At 35.5% G+C, this 19,049-nt stretch overlaps 1 protein-coding gene across 5 annotated transcripts in view; it reads right to left on the bottom strand.

Moving 5' to 3' along the window:
* The window catches only part of LOC138696308 (uncharacterized), a 92,811-nt gene that overhangs the window by 28,879 nt on the left and 44,883 nt on the right, over positions 1-19,049 (bottom strand). For 3 of the 5 annotated variants that reach the window (XM_069821084.1, XM_069821083.1, XM_069821086.1), the window contains exons 3-4: positions 17,189-17,370; positions 15,862-16,864 (exon numbers count right to left, since the gene is read on the bottom strand). In XM_069821084.1, coding sequence (XP_069677185.1) covers positions 15,868-16,864; positions 17,189-17,370 — 1,179 coding nt within the window. In that variant the 3' untranslated portion in view covers positions 15,862-15,867. Of the gene's footprint in view, positions 1-15,582; positions 16,865-17,188; positions 17,371-19,049 lie in introns of those variants that run through there. The other 2 variants (XM_069821082.1, XM_069821085.1) reach the window with 1 other exon arrangement.

Raw genomic sequence — 19,049 nt, 5'->3', positions numbered from 1 at the left:
ATGTGGTGGCTGGAAGCACACTGTTAGCTGGCAGAGTTGGATATTCATAGTCCTTCAAGTCAAGCACATAGATTGCTCATTCAAATTACAATAACCACCTACTTTTATCACAGAAGATGTTGAAAGTGATGTCCTTGTGCTGCCACACATCTCTCACACCTTTCAAGAAAATCTGCATTAACACGTATTATTTAGTTCTGAATTTTCCCTTCTTATATTGTCTTGCAGGTTATTCCAATAATATTTTTTAAGCCTCCCATAAATGAATCGCTCCTTTCCAAAAGGGCTTCAGTCCATTTTTTCGAAAAAAGAGTTTTCTGTTGGAATTGGCAGTTTAGGGGTCGGCACATCATTTTGGAACAAAAGAACTTCAGTCCGGTTGATACTTATGTGTGAAATGTAGGTGTAGAAATGTTATTCTATTACAAATGGACGTCAGTCCTGGTCTGTGGCCCATTTGATAAAAAAGAAACTGTTGCCAACCTATGAGATTGGATTGATAATTATAATCGAAATATATCTAACGATTTGTATTGTAATGCTCTGTTGGTAGTATTTTGACTGTTGTATCGTTGTTGAAAACTTTCCTGGTTCATTTTATAAGTAAAAAAGTGGATCAAGATAATGCTTCAAGAAAGAGGACAGTGAATCCTATAAGTTACAAATGTTCTACAAAGGAATTTTACAATGTTACATTTGTTCGGATCAAATTTCTGCATATCTAAAGAAAAAAACTAAAATTCTTTCAATCATTTCTTATCATAATACACTGCTCTCTTAAATTGACTAAGCATACTTGGAATTAAATCAATTGCTTTCTCAAAACATGCTATGAAATGTTTCATATATCTCGAAAAGGAAGCAAGATTCTATTAAACCTTTTTGTTTTGATTACCTCAATAACCCCCTGAAATTAATGACATATATATATATATATATATATATATATATATATATATATATATATATATATATATATATAAAGATTATATTGTGGTTATGTATCGAGTTGTCGTAAACATATTAAAAAATGCATTTTTTTTCCAGGATTTTAGGTACTTGTAAGCAGGAAATAATTTTTTATTGTCATTTCTATGTTATATTGATATATTATTATCACATCTATGACATCACAATGCTAATAAAGCCATTTATTGAATATGGGCAACACAACACAGTTTTTTCAGCTTTTCTCAAATTTACCAATTTTGGATTATGGCCCTTCTGGAAAGGAGCAATTCAAATAGAAATCGCATAAAGTATGTTGTCAGCAAACAGCTGGATGCATTAAGAAGATTGATAAAGTATGATCTGGGAACTGAGCTGGCCATATTCCCTTATTGATGACCCTATCTTAAAAAAATTTCCGCAATTAATGCTAATAAGAGATCAGCTGTATTCTCTGAAGTAGAGACTTGTTGCAGTTTCTTCTAGGTATGCTATGATTATGTTATCCGTGTACCTCTGGACATTCACGGTATTTTTTTTAATATAGACCCTATAATTCTGTAAGCATTCTGCACATCATACACCAATTTCTTGGCCATGCAATTACATTTCGTGTATAAGGTCGGGTTTTTCTACACTCCAGTATCTGTTGATCTGTGTCGCTACATGACCATGTAAGTAAAACCAGGCTCCATCCGTGAAAAAATTAAATGTGGATCAATGCAGTCATTATTAACAATATCCAATACCCAATTGCAGACGTTTACTCTGCTCACATTATTATGTGGCAAATAAAGTGAGTGGTACATGGCTATTTTTTATTAGACACATTAATTTCGTGATCTTACAGTGGATATTCTTGCAGTACCATATGCAATTTCTATTTATGAGGGAACTACGAACAATTTGTGTTAATGTAAATTTTCTTAAAAGGTGTGAGAGATATATGCTGGCACAAGGACATCATTTTCAACATCTTCTATGACAAAGGTAGAGGGTTATTGTAATTTGCATGACTTAAATGGTTATGAATACCCGACTCTGTTGGCAAATAAAGTGCTTCCAGCCATCTGTGTGGCCGCACACTCATGGACAAATGTCTATTTGAAGGCTCTGTAACTTATACAAACTCTGCTATCTTTTAAGTGCCATAAATATGGCGTCAACTTAATAAAAGTATCCTTAATTACAAATGTAATGTATTAACTAGCCCAGTGGTATTCAACTGGAGTTACGCAATGACTTCTTAGGGGGTATGTAATAAGCATATAGGTTTCATAAATGGTCAGAGCTAATGAAAATCAGTGTAGGGAGTAGAATTCATGACATGGCACAAGATGTTGTTGAGCAAATAGTAGGAAACAGTAAACTGGACAAAAGATTTGCAATTCAAATTGATGAATCGATGTCTGACAATGCCGAGTTACAGTCGGAGGCAGTGATTTTGGCAGGTGACCTCAATGACATTTCCAGTAGGCGAGCCAATATTGTTTGTGTGAGCTGCATGAATGAGTGCGATAGTGTTCTGAGTCGTCATTTATATTTTCATACCTGCAGCTTATATCATTATTATGAAACACACCACAGTACAGTCTGATTCAAAGAATACCTTAAATACATGTAAATGACTTTTGTTCGCAATAATTTTACAATACTGGTCGTGCGCCAATTCATGTTAGTAAAATTACAATTCTTCTTATTAATCAAAATATAATTTGGTTAATTGCCATGGAAGTTAGATTTATATAAAGGTATAATAAATAGAATTGCAATGGATATTGCAAGGGCAATAATTTTTTAATACACACATTGTGATTAAAACAGAGAAGAAAGCATTTTAAAATATTCAAAATCGTACAAAATATCGGAGAAACCGATTTTCCTGCATAAATTGCACCAATTGAAAAATATAATTACCATTCACAATAAATATTTTATGGATTCTAAAAAGTTGTTTATTAATCTAGAGGTATTGGTTGATGACTAAACTAAATTCCAGCACAAAATTCATTCAGAATATGTAGAAATTACACTTTTGGATTTTACTAAATGTATACTATCGAAAGGTGTTATATTACCCCCTTAAATACTGTACATGTGTTACCTGTGTTTATATCTATCTGCGTTATCCAATGTTTTATTTTTTTTTTTAATATAATTCATAGTACTAAAACTGCCATATTCAATTTGCACAAATTGTATTATTCGTAATTTTCGTCTCGAAAACCCCTGAGATATTTAATTTAATTTTTCACCCATTTTCGTCCCACTCCACTACTTTAGGGACAAAGTCGGACAAAGTAATACCACAGTCTAGTATATACAGTCACGAAGTTCAATACGTAGTAAATATGCATCCACAGATAGTTGCTGACCACTAGGATCGCTAATATCACCTCATTACAGACAATGCGAAATAGTACCAGCACAGTCTATTGTTTCTAGCACCCTCACAACTCAAGCTTCGTGACTATATATACTAGACTGTGATAATACCTCATTCGTATTCTGTGATCGCAAAGATCCCCAGATACTGACTTTCATCGAGATCAGATGACATGAGATTTCTCACTCACTTCTGCCTTTTCATCAGTACCTTAGGAGATGGTATTTAAAAAATCTAAGAATGTTTAACCAAAATTGTAGAGAGTAACCTTCATTTTAAATTTTATGTCTCTAGTTAAATATACTTTAGTGAATTTTTAAAACTGTCAACTCCTTTCTCTCTCCTCTCTGCTCTGTTAGAAAAAAAAAAGATCTTAAAAGTTATTTGAAGAAAGTACATGAAATTGAATTTTTTTTACATTCCTTATTAATTTTAGAAACAATTCTGAGATATGTAATGGATAGTCTAACCCAATTTTATGAGTAAGCCTTTGTTTTAAATTTAAAGGGTGTACGTCTACTGGTTGAAAAAAAACAAATCGGTATAATTATTTTGAGCATTACTGCCTTCCATTTTCCATCTCTTAATGTTCGTATTTCGTAAAACTCAGTCCTATCTATTTTAACTAAGGATTAAGAGAAACCTACATATAAGGTTTAAGGATATTTAAGTTGACAAATCAGTCAGTCAGTTGATTATGCAATAGTTTTTTTTATTAATATAGATTGTCTTTATACTATATAGTAACGAGGAAAAGACTATGCATCGGCAACTGGAATTATCTCGAAAAAATGTGTGCGTACATGAACACATTATAGACTACAATAGTTCTATAGTTTAGCTATGTGTGCTTAGTTTTTGAAAGTGACTGTCCATCTAAGTCCACTCGGATCTCGGTTCTGTATATTTATCCTTATGTCCTACCCATTCCAGCTTCAGTCTGCTTGCTCCAGAGATATCAGCCGACCTTGCATCAGTGAGTAACTCGTTCTGGAGCTCAGATTAACAAAATCCGTCTGCCAAAATCGCTGGCTCCTACTATACTTACCATATATTCGCTATTTTGATGTTAAAAAATGTGAAATTCTATAGCATGTAAACAATTGCCAGAACATACAAAGGGAGAGGATATTTTTAAAATTCTTGACAATTTCAAAGGATCAGAATAAAACTTGTCTTGGGACTGGTGTGTAAGTGTCTTCAAGATGAAGCTGCTTTTTTTTTTTATAGGTCTGAAAAGTGGTCTTGTTGCTCATATTCCAGAAATTAACCCCAAAATAGTTCGGCAACATTGCATTATATAGAGAAAACTTGGTCACGATAAAAATAACTCCTGATTCACACGAAATGCTGAACATTGCTTATAAAAGTGATAAAATGAATCTAGTCCTTTTAAGAAAATGTGTGAGGAGATGGGATAGATACACACTGAGGTGCAGTGGTTATCATGAGAATGTATATTGACTTGCCTTTTTGAATTGAAAAATGAGGTAAAGTGTTTCCTTAATAATAATCGTGGCGCTACAGCCCGTGAAGGACCTACACCAACCAGCCAGCTGCTGGCCTCACGCCCATATGCTGAAGCAGAGGTGGACGATCATCCAACCAGAATGGAGGTATCGTGTGGTTAGCACGATGATCCCCCCAGCCATTATAGCTGGCATTCGCAACCGGATTTCGCTACCTATCGTAGCTCCCCAAGTGCATCACGATGCTGGGTGGGCACCAGTCCCATACACTGGCCGAAATTTCATGAGAAAATTTCTTCCCCCATGAGGACTCGAACTAAAGCACTTTCAGAATAAGAAGGCATATAAGGCAGAGCTAGTTCAAGCCAGTCTACGTCGACTAGCCAGTGACAGTGAAGCAGTGTTGCCTAGTTAAATCGTTGGAAAGTCTTACTGGTCAGTTGTGTATTATTTTCTTTTTTTGCACTCACATAATTTATAGCCAGAGCTGAATTTTAAGTTGTGTCACTGGATAGAGCTAACGATTCTGAAACGGACTGTACAAGAATGGCAGTTGTATGTCAACTGGCTCTCGAGTTATCCCTCTAGCTAGACTAAACAGAAATCCAGGTATCAACGCATAACATATTTTGTTCTGGAGTCACTTTATTTAAACGAAGATAGATTCAGTTTCTTCTCAAATTCAGACGTGGACTCTTTTCAGTTGTGTGAGGTGTAACTTTCTGTCACAATGTCGCTTGAAGGGACTGCAAGTAGTTCTGGTGTTTCGTCTGTGATACGAAAAAGGAAAGTTGTACATTCACATGCGAGGAGTATGGTATTTTCTGTGTTCAATTTTTTAAAGGGACTGACTGGCTAATGACGCAGTGTATGCAACTGTCAATTTTTCACAAACGCAGTATCTGACTGCACAGGCGTGTGATGTAGGAGTGCATATGGTATCCCGTATTGTCGGGCAGGACAAAGAGACAATTAAAATAGGTGGTGCACCTGTATTTGCCTCTCCTGGAAAATATCGCAAAGCAAATAAGCGTGTTAATGATTTGGATGATTTTCAGAAGTGTGTACTTCGTTGTACGATTTTTGAAATGTATGACAACGGGGAGTATCCAACGATGAAAAAAATTGTCGCGTTAATGAAAGAGAAAATTCAATACCAAGGGTCCGTAACATCCATGCACACTTTATTAAAAAGCATGGGCTTTAACTACAAAAGAACTGCAGACGGTCGCAAGTTCCTAATGGAAAGAGTTGACATAGTCGTGGCTCGAATAAAATTTCTCAGGGCAATGCATGCAATCACAGAATCAGGCGACGATAGACCCATTTTCTACCTGGACGAAACCTATGTAATCAAAATCATACAAGAAAAGAAATCTGGCAGGACTCCAAAGAAGCAGAGGTCTCTGTGTTCCTATGGGCAAAGGCAGCTGACTCATTGTCTGTCACGCCAGTTTTGCAAAAACTGGGAGCAAATGGGTCTTCCATTCGCGTCCTCAAAATAAAGACAAAGATTATCACTCCAAAATGAATGCCGCAAGTTTCAAAGAGTGGTTTATCTACAGCTTCCTTAATTTATTGGAAGAAGGTTCTAGCATTATCATGGACAATGCTAGCTACCACTCCGTGGTAACCAATAAGCCTCCGATTACAAATTTCCATGTATTTCAAATTCAAGATTGGCTAAATAAGAATAACATTCCATTTGAACCACACGAAACAAAAACAGAGCTCTTAGCCAAGATCAGACAGTACAATACACAGCCAAAGTCATACGAATTGGATCAAATTGCAATAGAAAGAGGACATTAGATAATAAGGTTGCCACCGTACCATTGTCAATATAATCCTATAGAATTGATATGGGCTAAAGTGAAAGGAGAGGTTGGTGGAAAAAAGCAAAACATTGGGACTTGCGGACATTGAATGGCTTATGCATGAAGCCCTTGATCATGTAACAAGAGAGGACTGGATATCTCGCGTTGAACACGTAAACAAATTGGTTCAGGAGGACTTTCAAAAAGAAATTGCAAGGGATCAGACACTTGATAGGATAATCATAAATCTCCAAGACAGTGAGTCAGAATCCGAAGTCAGTGTAGTAGAGGAAGAGGAAGAAGAAGAAGAAGAAGAAGAAGAAGATGTGTTAGCAGTCCCATTATAGAGCTTGGAAAGCAACAACAAAGCTGAAAATAACCACAGGTACGATTTTCACTTTTCACTGTAATATTACACAGAGTGTAAGACGAAATATTGTATTTGGCCGATATAAATATGAACACTATTGTCCCTTTTTCGATTAATTATTATGAAGAGGATCAACATCTTGTCTCCTTAAAAGGACTAGAAAACTTTATAAGCTAAAGCAATTTAATTGCATTTCACTTTTAAAATAAATATAGGCAAGCAAGGAACGAAGAGATTCATTTTTATAATTCCAAATTGAATAGATTGAAACTATTGCATTATATGTCTATATTACACTTTACGTTTTTCTAATATAACATTTTTACCTTTAATATTTTAATAGGAGGAAAGGAACTGGCCACAGTACCTCATTATCTCCTGGCCTAGTTGCCTCATAAGAGGTGCCATTTGGCGTCACTTATCAAGTTCAGATCTGTCTTCGGACAGTTAACTAAACAACAACAATATTTCAATATGATACTACTTGGGTTATGGTTTTCATACTCACGTACAGTATGTATAACTATTTCACTTTTAGGTTTATATTGCCACATACCAGAGTGATAGAATATAAAACCCTGGACCTCTGGGTAGGTATAAGTTAAAGCAGTATTTCTCAAACTTTGTCCAATCCTTTCAATCTATAGTGCAACCGTGGAATCATTGTGATCCATTCCTTGTCATTATATTACAGTGAAACTTGTGTAATTTGAACGTTTTTAATTCGAATTATTCTTTATTTCGAAGTTTTCCTTTGTCCCCTTGAATTTCCTATAGAAACAGTGCATAAATATCGTCTTTTATTCCAACATAATTTTGTTTAATTCGAAGAAAAAAAATCCAGAATGGACATGAGTTTTACAGTGAAATGTGGCAAAGGTGGAACGAGCCAGTACTGTAACAAATTGACCTGACCATAGGGGTTGGAGGCTGGAACCGGGAATGCATTGTATCTCCTTTTCGGAGAAAGTGGTCCCAGTGCGGGTTGACAACCCTTGGAGTGTCATTCACCTCGAAAGTACAGTTACCGTACTCAGTTAAAACGGTCACTGTGCATTGCTTTTCACAAACTCCGAAACCCCCCTTGCAATAGACTCGCCTACACCGCATCTTGTCGAGCGTTAAGGTCTAACTGTAACTGTATGAAGTTGTCTGTTCTGTGAAGATCTAGTGTGTTGTTTAGTTCCGAATTTTCATAATGCCGCGAGGTGAATACAAAACACTCACATTAGTGCAGAAAATTGAAGTGATAAAGGAAGTGGAAAAGGGCTTGAAGAAAAAAAATGTGATTGTGAAAGAATTTGGCATTCCTCCAAATACATTATCGACTTATTTAAAAATTAAGGATGCGATATTTAACAGTTGGGGTGTGCATGGAGGAGGAGAGAGGAAACGAGTGAGAGGACCAGAATATCCGGACATTGACGAGAGCGTATTGAAATGGTTTACGCAAGCGCATAACAAAACCATTCCTCTTAGTGGTACACTAATTAGGGTGAAAGCTGAAGAGTTTGCCTCTAAATTGGGGAAAAGTGATTTTAAGGCCAGTACTCGCTGGCTTGATGGGTTCAAAGAAAGAAATGGCATTTCTTTCAAATCAGTTTGAGGAGAAAGTGCACAGGTTAATGTGGAAGCAGCTGATGATTGGAAAAGAAAGCTGTTGGAAAGACGCAAAAGACATTTTTAATGTCGATGAGACCGGGTTATTTTTCAAGTGTACTCCGGATAAGACATTTGCATTCAAGGGTGAAAAGTGTAGTGCCGGGAAACATAGTAAAGAGCGTATTACAGTTTTAGTAGGAGCTAACATGGATGGTTCGGAGAAACTTCCTTTGCTAGTGATCGGAAAATCTGCTAATCCTCGCTGCTTTAAAAATGTGAGAACCAAGCCAGTGGAATACGAAGCCAATAAAAAGGCATGGATGACGGGTGAGCTCTTCGCAAAATGGCTACTTAAATTGGACAAAAAATTCCACAGACAAAATAGAACGGTATTGTTGTTCATTGACAATTGCACAGCGCATAACAACATTCCATTGCTTCAAAATGTGAAGGTTTTGTTTTTCCCGCCAAATATGACGTCAGTAGTTCAACCGATGGACCAAGGCGTAATTCGAAACCTGAAGCATTTTTACTGGGGACTTGTGGTCCAGAAAATTTTGTCGGGCATCGATACTGAAGAAATGGTAAAAATAGACCTTCTAGACGCTTGCCGTATGATTCAAAATGCCTGGCAAAAAGTTACATGTGACACTGTTGCCAACTGCTTCCGGAAAGCCGGATTTGTACATCAACGCGATGAATCTCAACCACAGCAAGGACATCACACCTTCTGTTGAGTACTGGGAAGATGTGGGCCATGATTTATCATACGAGACTTTTGTATCCTTCGATGACAGTCTGGCTGTTTATGGGGAGCTTACGGATGAAGACATCTTGGCTGAAGTACGCAACAAGAAGGCCAAAAATGCATCCTCAGACGAAGAAGAAGAAAACCAATCTGAACTTCCTGAAGCCCCTCTGCCAACATCAACTGAGGCGATCTTTCACTCCCGAGAGCTAAGAAGATTCATTGAGGGACACCAAAATGTGCATGGTTCTCTGTTTGATGCATTAAATAAACTGGAGGACTTTACAGTAACTCAGCAAATCAATAAAAAGAAGCAGACTAAAATCACATCCTACTTAACAAAGGCCTAGTAAGGTATGTTTTTTAACTACTGTATGTGTTGTGCATAAATGTTTACTAATTACTGTACCGTACTGTATTTATGTAATAGGCCTATCATTATACAGCACTATATTTTCTTGTATTATAATACCCTGTTGTCTTGAAATGTTATAGTAATACATAGTACATACAGTACACCTGTAGTTTGCCTTCTGCAGTACCATTTTTTTAATTTGAATTTTTCCATAATTCGAATTTTTTGTTATGCCCTTCAGATTCGAATTACACAAGTTTCACTGTATTATGATTATTATTATTATTATTATATTATACATTTATTGAAGTGTTACTGCAACATTAAAACTGTGTTCATAATATAACATTTTCAAAACATTGCAATTTTAATTTTAATATTTTCTATATTACTCATTACGCCTGCTATGAAATTTTATAGAACTTTTGTTATATTTTTATGTATTTTTAAGCCTGCAGATTATTTTTATCAGTTTTATGGCGGGAAGTTGTAGCCTCATTTCTGCTTCTGCATTTAGTCTGTGTCGGTAGAAATGTTATATTTAACAATAAAAATCAGGAAGCATCAGGAACCAAAATTATAGGGAGTGAGTCAGTAACCAATTCCGAAACATAATAAAATTTATACATTATTGTCATTTTAAATTTAAACTATGGATAACATGAATCGAAGTGAATTAATTGTAGGCCTACATTGTTATAGTGTCTACTGATAAAAGTTATAAACAATAAATAATATTGTTTTCCGATTCAGATGTTTATTATTATTATTATTATTATTATTATTGCTGATGTTTCACGTCATTATTTACTAATATTTTCGTGATTTTGTATATAGTATCCTTTGAGTATAAAATATAATTTAAACATATTTTATCACTGGCACAATCCCTGCGATTTGCTCGCGGAATCGGGTAACACACTGAGGAACACTGAGCTACAGGATTAGAGAGATAATTTGTAGAAACAAAAGCCGCCCTAAATAAGGGTTCGATAGATAGGCTTACTAATCAATTCATAAAGAATAATAAGTAAACAAAACAATTTTGTGACACTTGGAAAGAAAAAGAAAAAACATTAAGATAAGAAAACGTAGGAAATCATTTAGGCTTAATTCAACGGAGAAAAAGAAGATAATATACAATTTCAATTATGAATACTGAATTACGTATGAACAGATATGCTTATATTGTATTCGTAGCCAAAATATAGAATTCTAGACCTCAAGGTAGGTTTAAGAGGATGAAATTATATTAGATAGGCTTAATTTAACAGCGAAACAAAAAATAATTTTCAACTCAAAATGAGTACCAAATTACGGTACTGGTACATATTTACAGATATGCTTATGTAGTATTATCATCAGATATGTAGAATCATACTGTATCTCCTCTTTCCTCTGGAGAAATAAACAGTAATAAATTCAGGATTGCTGTACAAGGAAGTCTGGACATTTGAGTAAACTATCACGCTTACATTTTTTCAAGCGAGAATAATTTCCAATGTCAGATAACGCAATACAACATGCAACATTATTTTTCTAAATTAAGACATTCTTTCTTTCTCATTAACAAAGTAAGTTTCTACATACGTCATTTTATTTTGCATGTTAGTGTCTCCAAGATCTACTGATCTTTAATAAAATTATAGATGAAAATTACTTCAGGAAGAGTATTTAACCCTTAAGTAGTCGCGTGGAGTGTTTAGGAATCCCCATACCACTTCCAAGAATTGTTAAAAGAAATATACTAATCCTATGCGTCTGTGATCCTGTGTACCTTTCAATAGCACATCGACCTTTCTTTCAAGAAAACTAAATCTGTTGTACAGTTAAAGGCACTGAAATAGCAAGCATTTTTCCATAATGGGGATTCCTGGAATCCCCACGCGATCGCAAGCGCAAGTCTCTGTGAATGTAAGGGTTCAGTTGTAACCTGTTGCTTTACGAGTGACAGCATGCTTTCGTACTGTATTCCTATTGTTCTGTAATAGCGCTAAAATGTGAAGTTATGAGTCAGAAGTCATTAGAATTCGTAAATTGCTGGCAGAGGTAGACACTGATAGCGAAAATATTGGTGAATCCGATTCTGGTGAACCTGATAATTGTGAGGAACTCAATCATAATAGTGAAAGTGAAACAGATGATGTTGGCGTTAGTGACAGTGAAAGAGGCGATAATGAAGATTGTGAAGTGTCTGTGGCTTCAGAAATCTCGAGTGACTTTTACATTGGAAAAGATAAAGAAACCAAATGGAACAAATGTCATCCTCCACGAAATGTTAGGACAAGGAAAATAAATATCATCACTCATCTTCCCGGTGTGAAAACAGCTGCTAAAAATGCTAAGTCGCCTCTTAAGTGTTTTTCATTGTTTATTGATGATATAATGATAAGACATATAACTTCTTGCACAAACATTTACATAGACAGTATTTCAGGAAAGTTTTCAAGAGAAAGAGACGCGAAGAGAACAAATGAGAATGAAATAAAAACTGTGATTGGTCTTCTAATATTGGCGCGATGCTACAGGTCGGGGCACCAAAATCTGAAAGACTTATGGGATAAAAATGGATGTGGTGTTGAAATATTTCATGCGACAATGAACCTGCAGCGATTTCTTTTTTTATTGCGCTCTTTACGATTTGATGACATCGGAGACCGATAACAGAGAAGAGACCTCGACAATCTGGCTGCATTTAGAGAAATTTTCGAGTTGTTTCTGCAGAACTTGGAAAAGTATTATTCTCTCTCTCCGAATATACAACAATTGATGAACAATTAGTGCCTTTCAGAGGGAGATGCATTTATCGGGTGTACATCCCAAGTAAGCCAGCTAAATATGGCTTGAAAATATTTACCATGTGTGATGCAAGAACATGGTACACACAAACAATGGAAATTTATTTGGGTAATCAACCTGAAGGGCCCTACAATGTTTCCAATTCTCCAACAGAAGTTGTGAAGAGGTTTGTTTGACCGATAGAAGGAAGTGACAGAAATGTGATGGCAGATAATTGGTTCTGCAGCTTTCCTCTGACAGATGAATTACAAAGAAAAAAACTCACCCTTGTTGGAACTCTCCGTAAAACAAGAAGGAACTTCCACCTAAATTGGTTTCTACACAGAAAAGAGAAATAAAGAGCAGCCTATTTGCTTTTAGGGAAAATGTTACGGCAGTCTCATATGTACCGAAAAGAGGAAAAAATGTAATTCTCTTGTCGTCAATGCACTTTTATGATACAATAGATCCTACTACTGGTGATGATAAGAAGCCAGAAATAATAACAATGTATAACATGGCGAAGGCCAGAGTGGACACAGTAGATGAGATGTGTGCTACTTATTCCACCTCAAGAGAATGTAGACGATGGCTGGCCCCTGGCTTTATTCTTTCGCCTTCTAGATATTGTCGGAATAAATGCACAAATAATATTTTCATCTAATAACCCCAGTCATGAAGTTACACGCAGAATGTTTCTACGTGAAGTAGGGGAGTGTTTGGTAAAACCAGGAATCCGGAAGAGAATCAATTCCCAGTACTTGACCAAGGACCTACGAGCAAAAGCAGCAAAGTTGTCAGGAGTTACCGAAGAAAACCAAGGTCAAACATCACGGGAACGAGCACCGAAGCCAGGACGATGTACAATATGCCCAAGGAAGAAGGACAAGAAAACAAATGCCTATTGTTGCAAGTGCTACGAAGTGATGTGTGTGAAACATATGAAGAATGTCTGTGAAAAGTGCTTCGAGCAAGATGAGTGAAATGGAGGATTTTGCTAAAGAAAAAGGAAAGTTATTTACAGTTGCTATAATTTGTATTTTTCTTATTGATTTATGTTTAGTTTTATGGATGTGGGTGTAAAAAGTGAAGTATTTGAAACTGGTGAAGAATAACAGGTCAATAATAACAATAATTAATAATTCTGTGGTTAAGTGCAAAAACTGTATAATCCTAAAAAAAAAAAAAAAAAATAGATGATGTTAATGTGGATTGAAATATTTTATCATTTATCTTATTGTGGTTGTTATGAAGACCTATGTTTCTACAACATCAGAGGTAGAAGAGCGATTACAACATACTGCATTATCATTTGTTCAATGCTTACAATTTGTTTAATTTTGATTTGCACAGAAAAGCTGTGTGAGAGTTAAAGAGTTATGGCACTGAACCACAGAATTAAGTCTTTTTTATGTTTTTCATATGTATCAGATAACTGGAAAGTAATATCGTATTGATTGCCAGGAGCATTGTGACCTATTATTGGTATTCATATTTACATTGTGTTCTTAAAAAAATAAAATTCTCTGTCGTTTTGCACATTATATAAACAATAATTACGTTACTGTAATAAAATTAGGCATTTTAAAGAATTGTAAAGAATGTCTCCAACGAAAAAGACAATAATTATTGAATAAATAGGGAAGAATTAAATGGGGAGGTCAGGCATCCCCACGCGACTACTAACGTCACAAACAGGTACGCGACTTCTGAAGGGTTAAACATAACACACAAAGAAAAGATACATAGGTCGGTCACTCGCCATGGCTTACGATATATCGTACACTGCTGCCAGCATTCTATTGGCCTAGCCCATATGCCTTCTTATTCTGAAACCACTATAGTGCGCATTCTGTAAAGTGAGTCCTAGGCAAGATGCCTTAGACCACGATGCCACAGCGTGGGACAAAGTGTTTCCTTACAAAACTGAAATATGATCTGGTGACGTATTTTGAAGAGGAAGGTAGGATTTGTCAGTTACCTTATTTGACGGATATTTTCAACAAATTTAATTGTCTTAAACTTCAATTCCCAAGGTTTCGACAAAAAATATTTTAAAGCCTATGACAAAGTGAAAGTGGTTTATTAGAAAGTTTTATTTTGAATTGACTGTGTTAATAAAGGGAATACTGCAGTTTTCCCAACTATGTTTGAACATAGAGGACGAAATAAAATTAGTATTGCTGATGGAATTTGGAAATAATCAAATGTCACCTAGAAAATCTCAGAATACAGTTTTTGAAATCCTTTCCAGAAATTGAGAAAGAAGATAACACACAAGACTGGATTTTCACATCCGTTTTCCACCACAGCCATCAATTCCTCTGAACTTGCCTTGAAACTGAAAGAATGTCTGCTAGAGATGTTCGTTAATAATTCAGTGACAATAAAATTATAAAACTTGTCAATTTGTGACTTTTGGTGTTGTGCTCGCAAAGAGTATATGGAATTTAGTGATAATGTCATTTCACACCTTCTGCCATTCCCCTCTACTTATTTGTATGAGCAGGGTTTCTCTGCATTGACATCAATCAAAAGGAGACACAGAAATCGCTTGAATCCAGATCACATCTTATGCTCGCACTCACGAGATTCGGCCAAGAATCGAGGAGCTGGCATGCAGAAAACAACCTCAGGCATCTCATTAATAGCTCAGAACCATTTTAATATAATAAGATAATTTTCTTTTCTGTGATATCTGTAATGTTGTTCCCTTAATTATTTATTTAATAGAATTATTCTCTTTTTATAGTTTAATATTCAGTGATTTAATCATTGATAATTAATTTAGCTTATATATAGTTATGCATGATTTGAATAAGCATAACAATTTTGGGGGTATAAGCTTGAATGGAAAAGTGTCTCTAGGAGTACGACGAGAAAAAAGTTGAATACCATTGAACTAGTCTACGTTATCAGACAGGCAGGCTCCACTTAGAAACTGCAAAGTCTGAAGACTGAATTTTTGGTTCTGACCACTTTCAATTCTTACTGCAGTTCAATTATTTACATATGTACTATGAACTTAAATAATATATATACAAAAATAAAAGTACCGAACATACACAACAACTTATGGACTAGTGGTCTCTGGATTGACTGATATATATACACATACATATTGTTTCTTTTAAGTGCAAAGTCAAATATCATCTGGAATATACACAAGTACAAGCTTGGACTTGTTTATTTTCTATTTAATCACACGTTCAATTGCAGTGACAATTCAGCACTGGTGTGAAAAGAGGATGATTATAAGTTGGCAAAAAGGACAGAATTTGAAGAAATATTTTTAAGATACTATTTCGACATTTGTCTGATATCGAACTGCAGGCCTTCTGAATACTATGCCACTAATTCTAACTGGGATGTTCCATGCAATACTTACAGTGCTTCACATAAATGCACATCCCAGAATCAGGAACAACACAGCAACAGGGAATATGATATACACAGACATCCTTGGATAACAACTGGACACAAGAAATGTAATATCATCTTCTTCATGTTCAATGCCATCACGTGTTGGCACCTCTACAATAACGATCTCGTCAGACCAGAATGATATGGGGAAGGTGCACTCTGTCTTGTTGTAGCAAGAACGGGCATGTTTCGCATATTGATACGTTGGTTTGTGAATGTCAAATATTGCATGAATGTCATTCTGCACAAAATCATTGTCACTATAGAAAATGTAGTAGTAATAGCCATCAGCAACCACCTCGTGCACCGTCTCCATGGTGCCATGGGAATCGATGGCATGCACACCAGTGCAGGTGGGTGAAGGAAGGAAGCTCTGTGCCAACAAGATCTGGCCATCGTAGCAGGTCAGCAAGTTGTTTTCAAAGCTTGACACTGACGACTCCTTACGGTCCACATTTGACAAGTTGCCTGCATTGCCTCCATGCTCCACGCCACCATCCAAAAGGTGTGTCGGACTGAACTGCACATTCCTCCTCACTCTGCTCTCAAAGCTCTTGTTGTGCTTGTTGCTCTGCAGTTCTGTATCAAGGTCCTTCTGTCGCTTCCTGGCATGTCGCAAATGCACTGTCCCATTGACAGCAGCCTCAGTTTCATTTGAGAGTGAGAGGCTAACATTGTAATGTTTTTCGATGTAGTTCACTGCAAAGTTCTCGTACAGACTTACATTCCCATCAGATACATCTTCTCCCTCAAAGTCTTCGTCACGAAGTTGCTGTGCACTGGGCTTGAGTTCTGTAGGCTGCTGTCTCGAGTGGATTTCCTGTGCCTCTGTATCAAATGTGACGCGTACATGGCCTTGTCCACTTGCCATATGCGGATGCACTGCTCCCTCCTTTTTGTGATCCAGCAAGCCACAAGTCTTCAAGTTCTTCTCCCCCTTTACCACCATGACCCTAGATCCCTGGAACCTGTCACACCACACTAGTCAAACTTTTGGGCTCTCTAGCAGTTTTTTGTTTAAAATAAATCTGAATTAGAATTGAGAATATGTTAGCTGATCAGATTTCAAATCCCTATTGTGACAATGACTGACATCTTCATGTGTGGCAATGACAATGAGATAAGAGTAGAGAATTGATGAACTTACACTAGAAATGTAACAATAGAAATCAATTTCAATCTTCAATGAACTCAGAAACTGATACTCTACCATTTGGTAACTTGATATTTTACTGGCCAGAAAGGCTAGATCAAAAGTAAATTGACAAATAACATATTTATGAATCAATCACCTGGAACACACAGACAGCACAACAGTGGAACCCTTCAGCAGATAGAAGCCCCAGTACTCTAGAGTGTCATCTGGCAGCGACATACTTTTCTTGAGGCGGATGTGTTTTCTGTTGGAGCTGAGCTCAGGCAGTCCCGACAGTTGGAATGCATGAAATGACGAGTTCATCTTCAGGGAATGGGACTGCAACACAACACATTCACAAGTCACAGATGCATGCTCTCCATCAGCTATGTGTGCGCCAGTTATGCATGTCATTTTTTATATATTTAATCTTTTAGTATTTTATTCTTAAACTATGAGAATGACTGACACTGATGAAAATGACTGGCAAGAGGTATGCAATAATATATAATTACTATATAATTAATTTCAAATTCCTATCAAATGTATATTGGAAAACCAAGTCACAGCTTAATATAACTTCCCATGAAATAAAACTTTTCTGCCCTAGCAGTCCCACTTGGACTACTATACTCGTCTCATATAGAAGTTTACAAGATTTTATGTAAATAATAATAATAATAATAATAATAATAATAATAATAATAATAATAATAATCAATCTTCTTAATGTATCCAGCTGTTTGCTGACAACAGAAAGTCCACTGTAGTCTATTCAGTTGTTGTTTTTCACGAGAAATAATAATAATAATAATAATAATAATAATAATAATAATAATAATAATAAAAATAATAATAAATATTAATAATAAAAAAGCCCATCACTTCAATCACTTTGAGCTGGCAATGAAGCCACAGAAGTAATCTTCCATTCAGATGTTCACTAAAAATACTTGAGAGAATTTATTCCACATACGAATTAAACATGCCTATTCTGGCACTATGTTAAAGTATTCTCCAATACTGAAAATGTGTCTAGACCTAGCATTGGAGATGCTTGGATACTTCCTACTGTTCTGTTTGCTTCACGCTGTTTTAGTTGCACTGGGTGGAATGTCTGGTCTACTTAATGCATCAAACTCATTATTATACACTGTAAGGTTGAAGTTGCTAATATCGTAAATGCCTTGAAATGTACAAATTGTCAAAGTATTCTACATGCTAGTTGTGCTAAATTAATGAATAATATTTAGTTTCTGGAGGACAATAATATAAAATGTTGTGATATTTCTGACTGTGATGTGACAACTTATTGATATTGATTTTTTAATGCTCTTAATAAAGCTTAAGTATCTGGTAACAAACGTGATGTTCACATACTTAAGAAAATCATCCTTAGCTATAATTAGTAATCATTTGTACCCAACAAAATTTTTATTGTAAATGATTTCCTACGTTTTCTTATCTTAATGTTTTTTCTTTTTCTTTCCAAGTGTCACAAAATTGTTTTGTTTACTTATTATTCTTTATGAATTGATTAGTAGGCCGATCTATCGAACCCTTATTTAGGGCGGCTTTTGTTTCTACAAATTATCTATCTTTAAGCAATAAGATGATCTTATTAAGCCGAAAGAAGATATTATTGCTTCACTTTGTGAGAAAGTATGTAGCATCAAAATAATATAATTCATTACCAAATTGCATGAGACTGATTAATACAAATGATAAATGTAAAGAACAACTTGTTAAGTATTGCTGGAAATAATATAATCAAAATAATTGATACAGATGATAATTTAGTTTAAGGTTATATTTAAAATTATATTGGTAAATTAGTAGTAATTAAATTGTTTATAATATTACAGTAGTTCATAGATTTGTTATATACCTATGTAATACACTCAAATTGTGTAGCCGCTACAAATTATATGTACTGCCCTAATTATGAATGCTGTTCAAGGGTCTTGTAATAAATAAATGAAAAGTAAGTTTGCTAAATAGTCATAATGAACTACTTA

This window comes from Periplaneta americana, chromosome 3 (assembly GCF_040183065.1).
Source record: "Periplaneta americana isolate PAMFEO1 chromosome 3, P.americana_PAMFEO1_priV1, whole genome shotgun sequence".
Taxonomy (NCBI): Eukaryota; Metazoa; Arthropoda; class Insecta; order Blattodea; family Blattidae; genus Periplaneta; species Periplaneta americana.
This window is presented reverse-complemented; position numbering and strand designations above follow the sequence as displayed.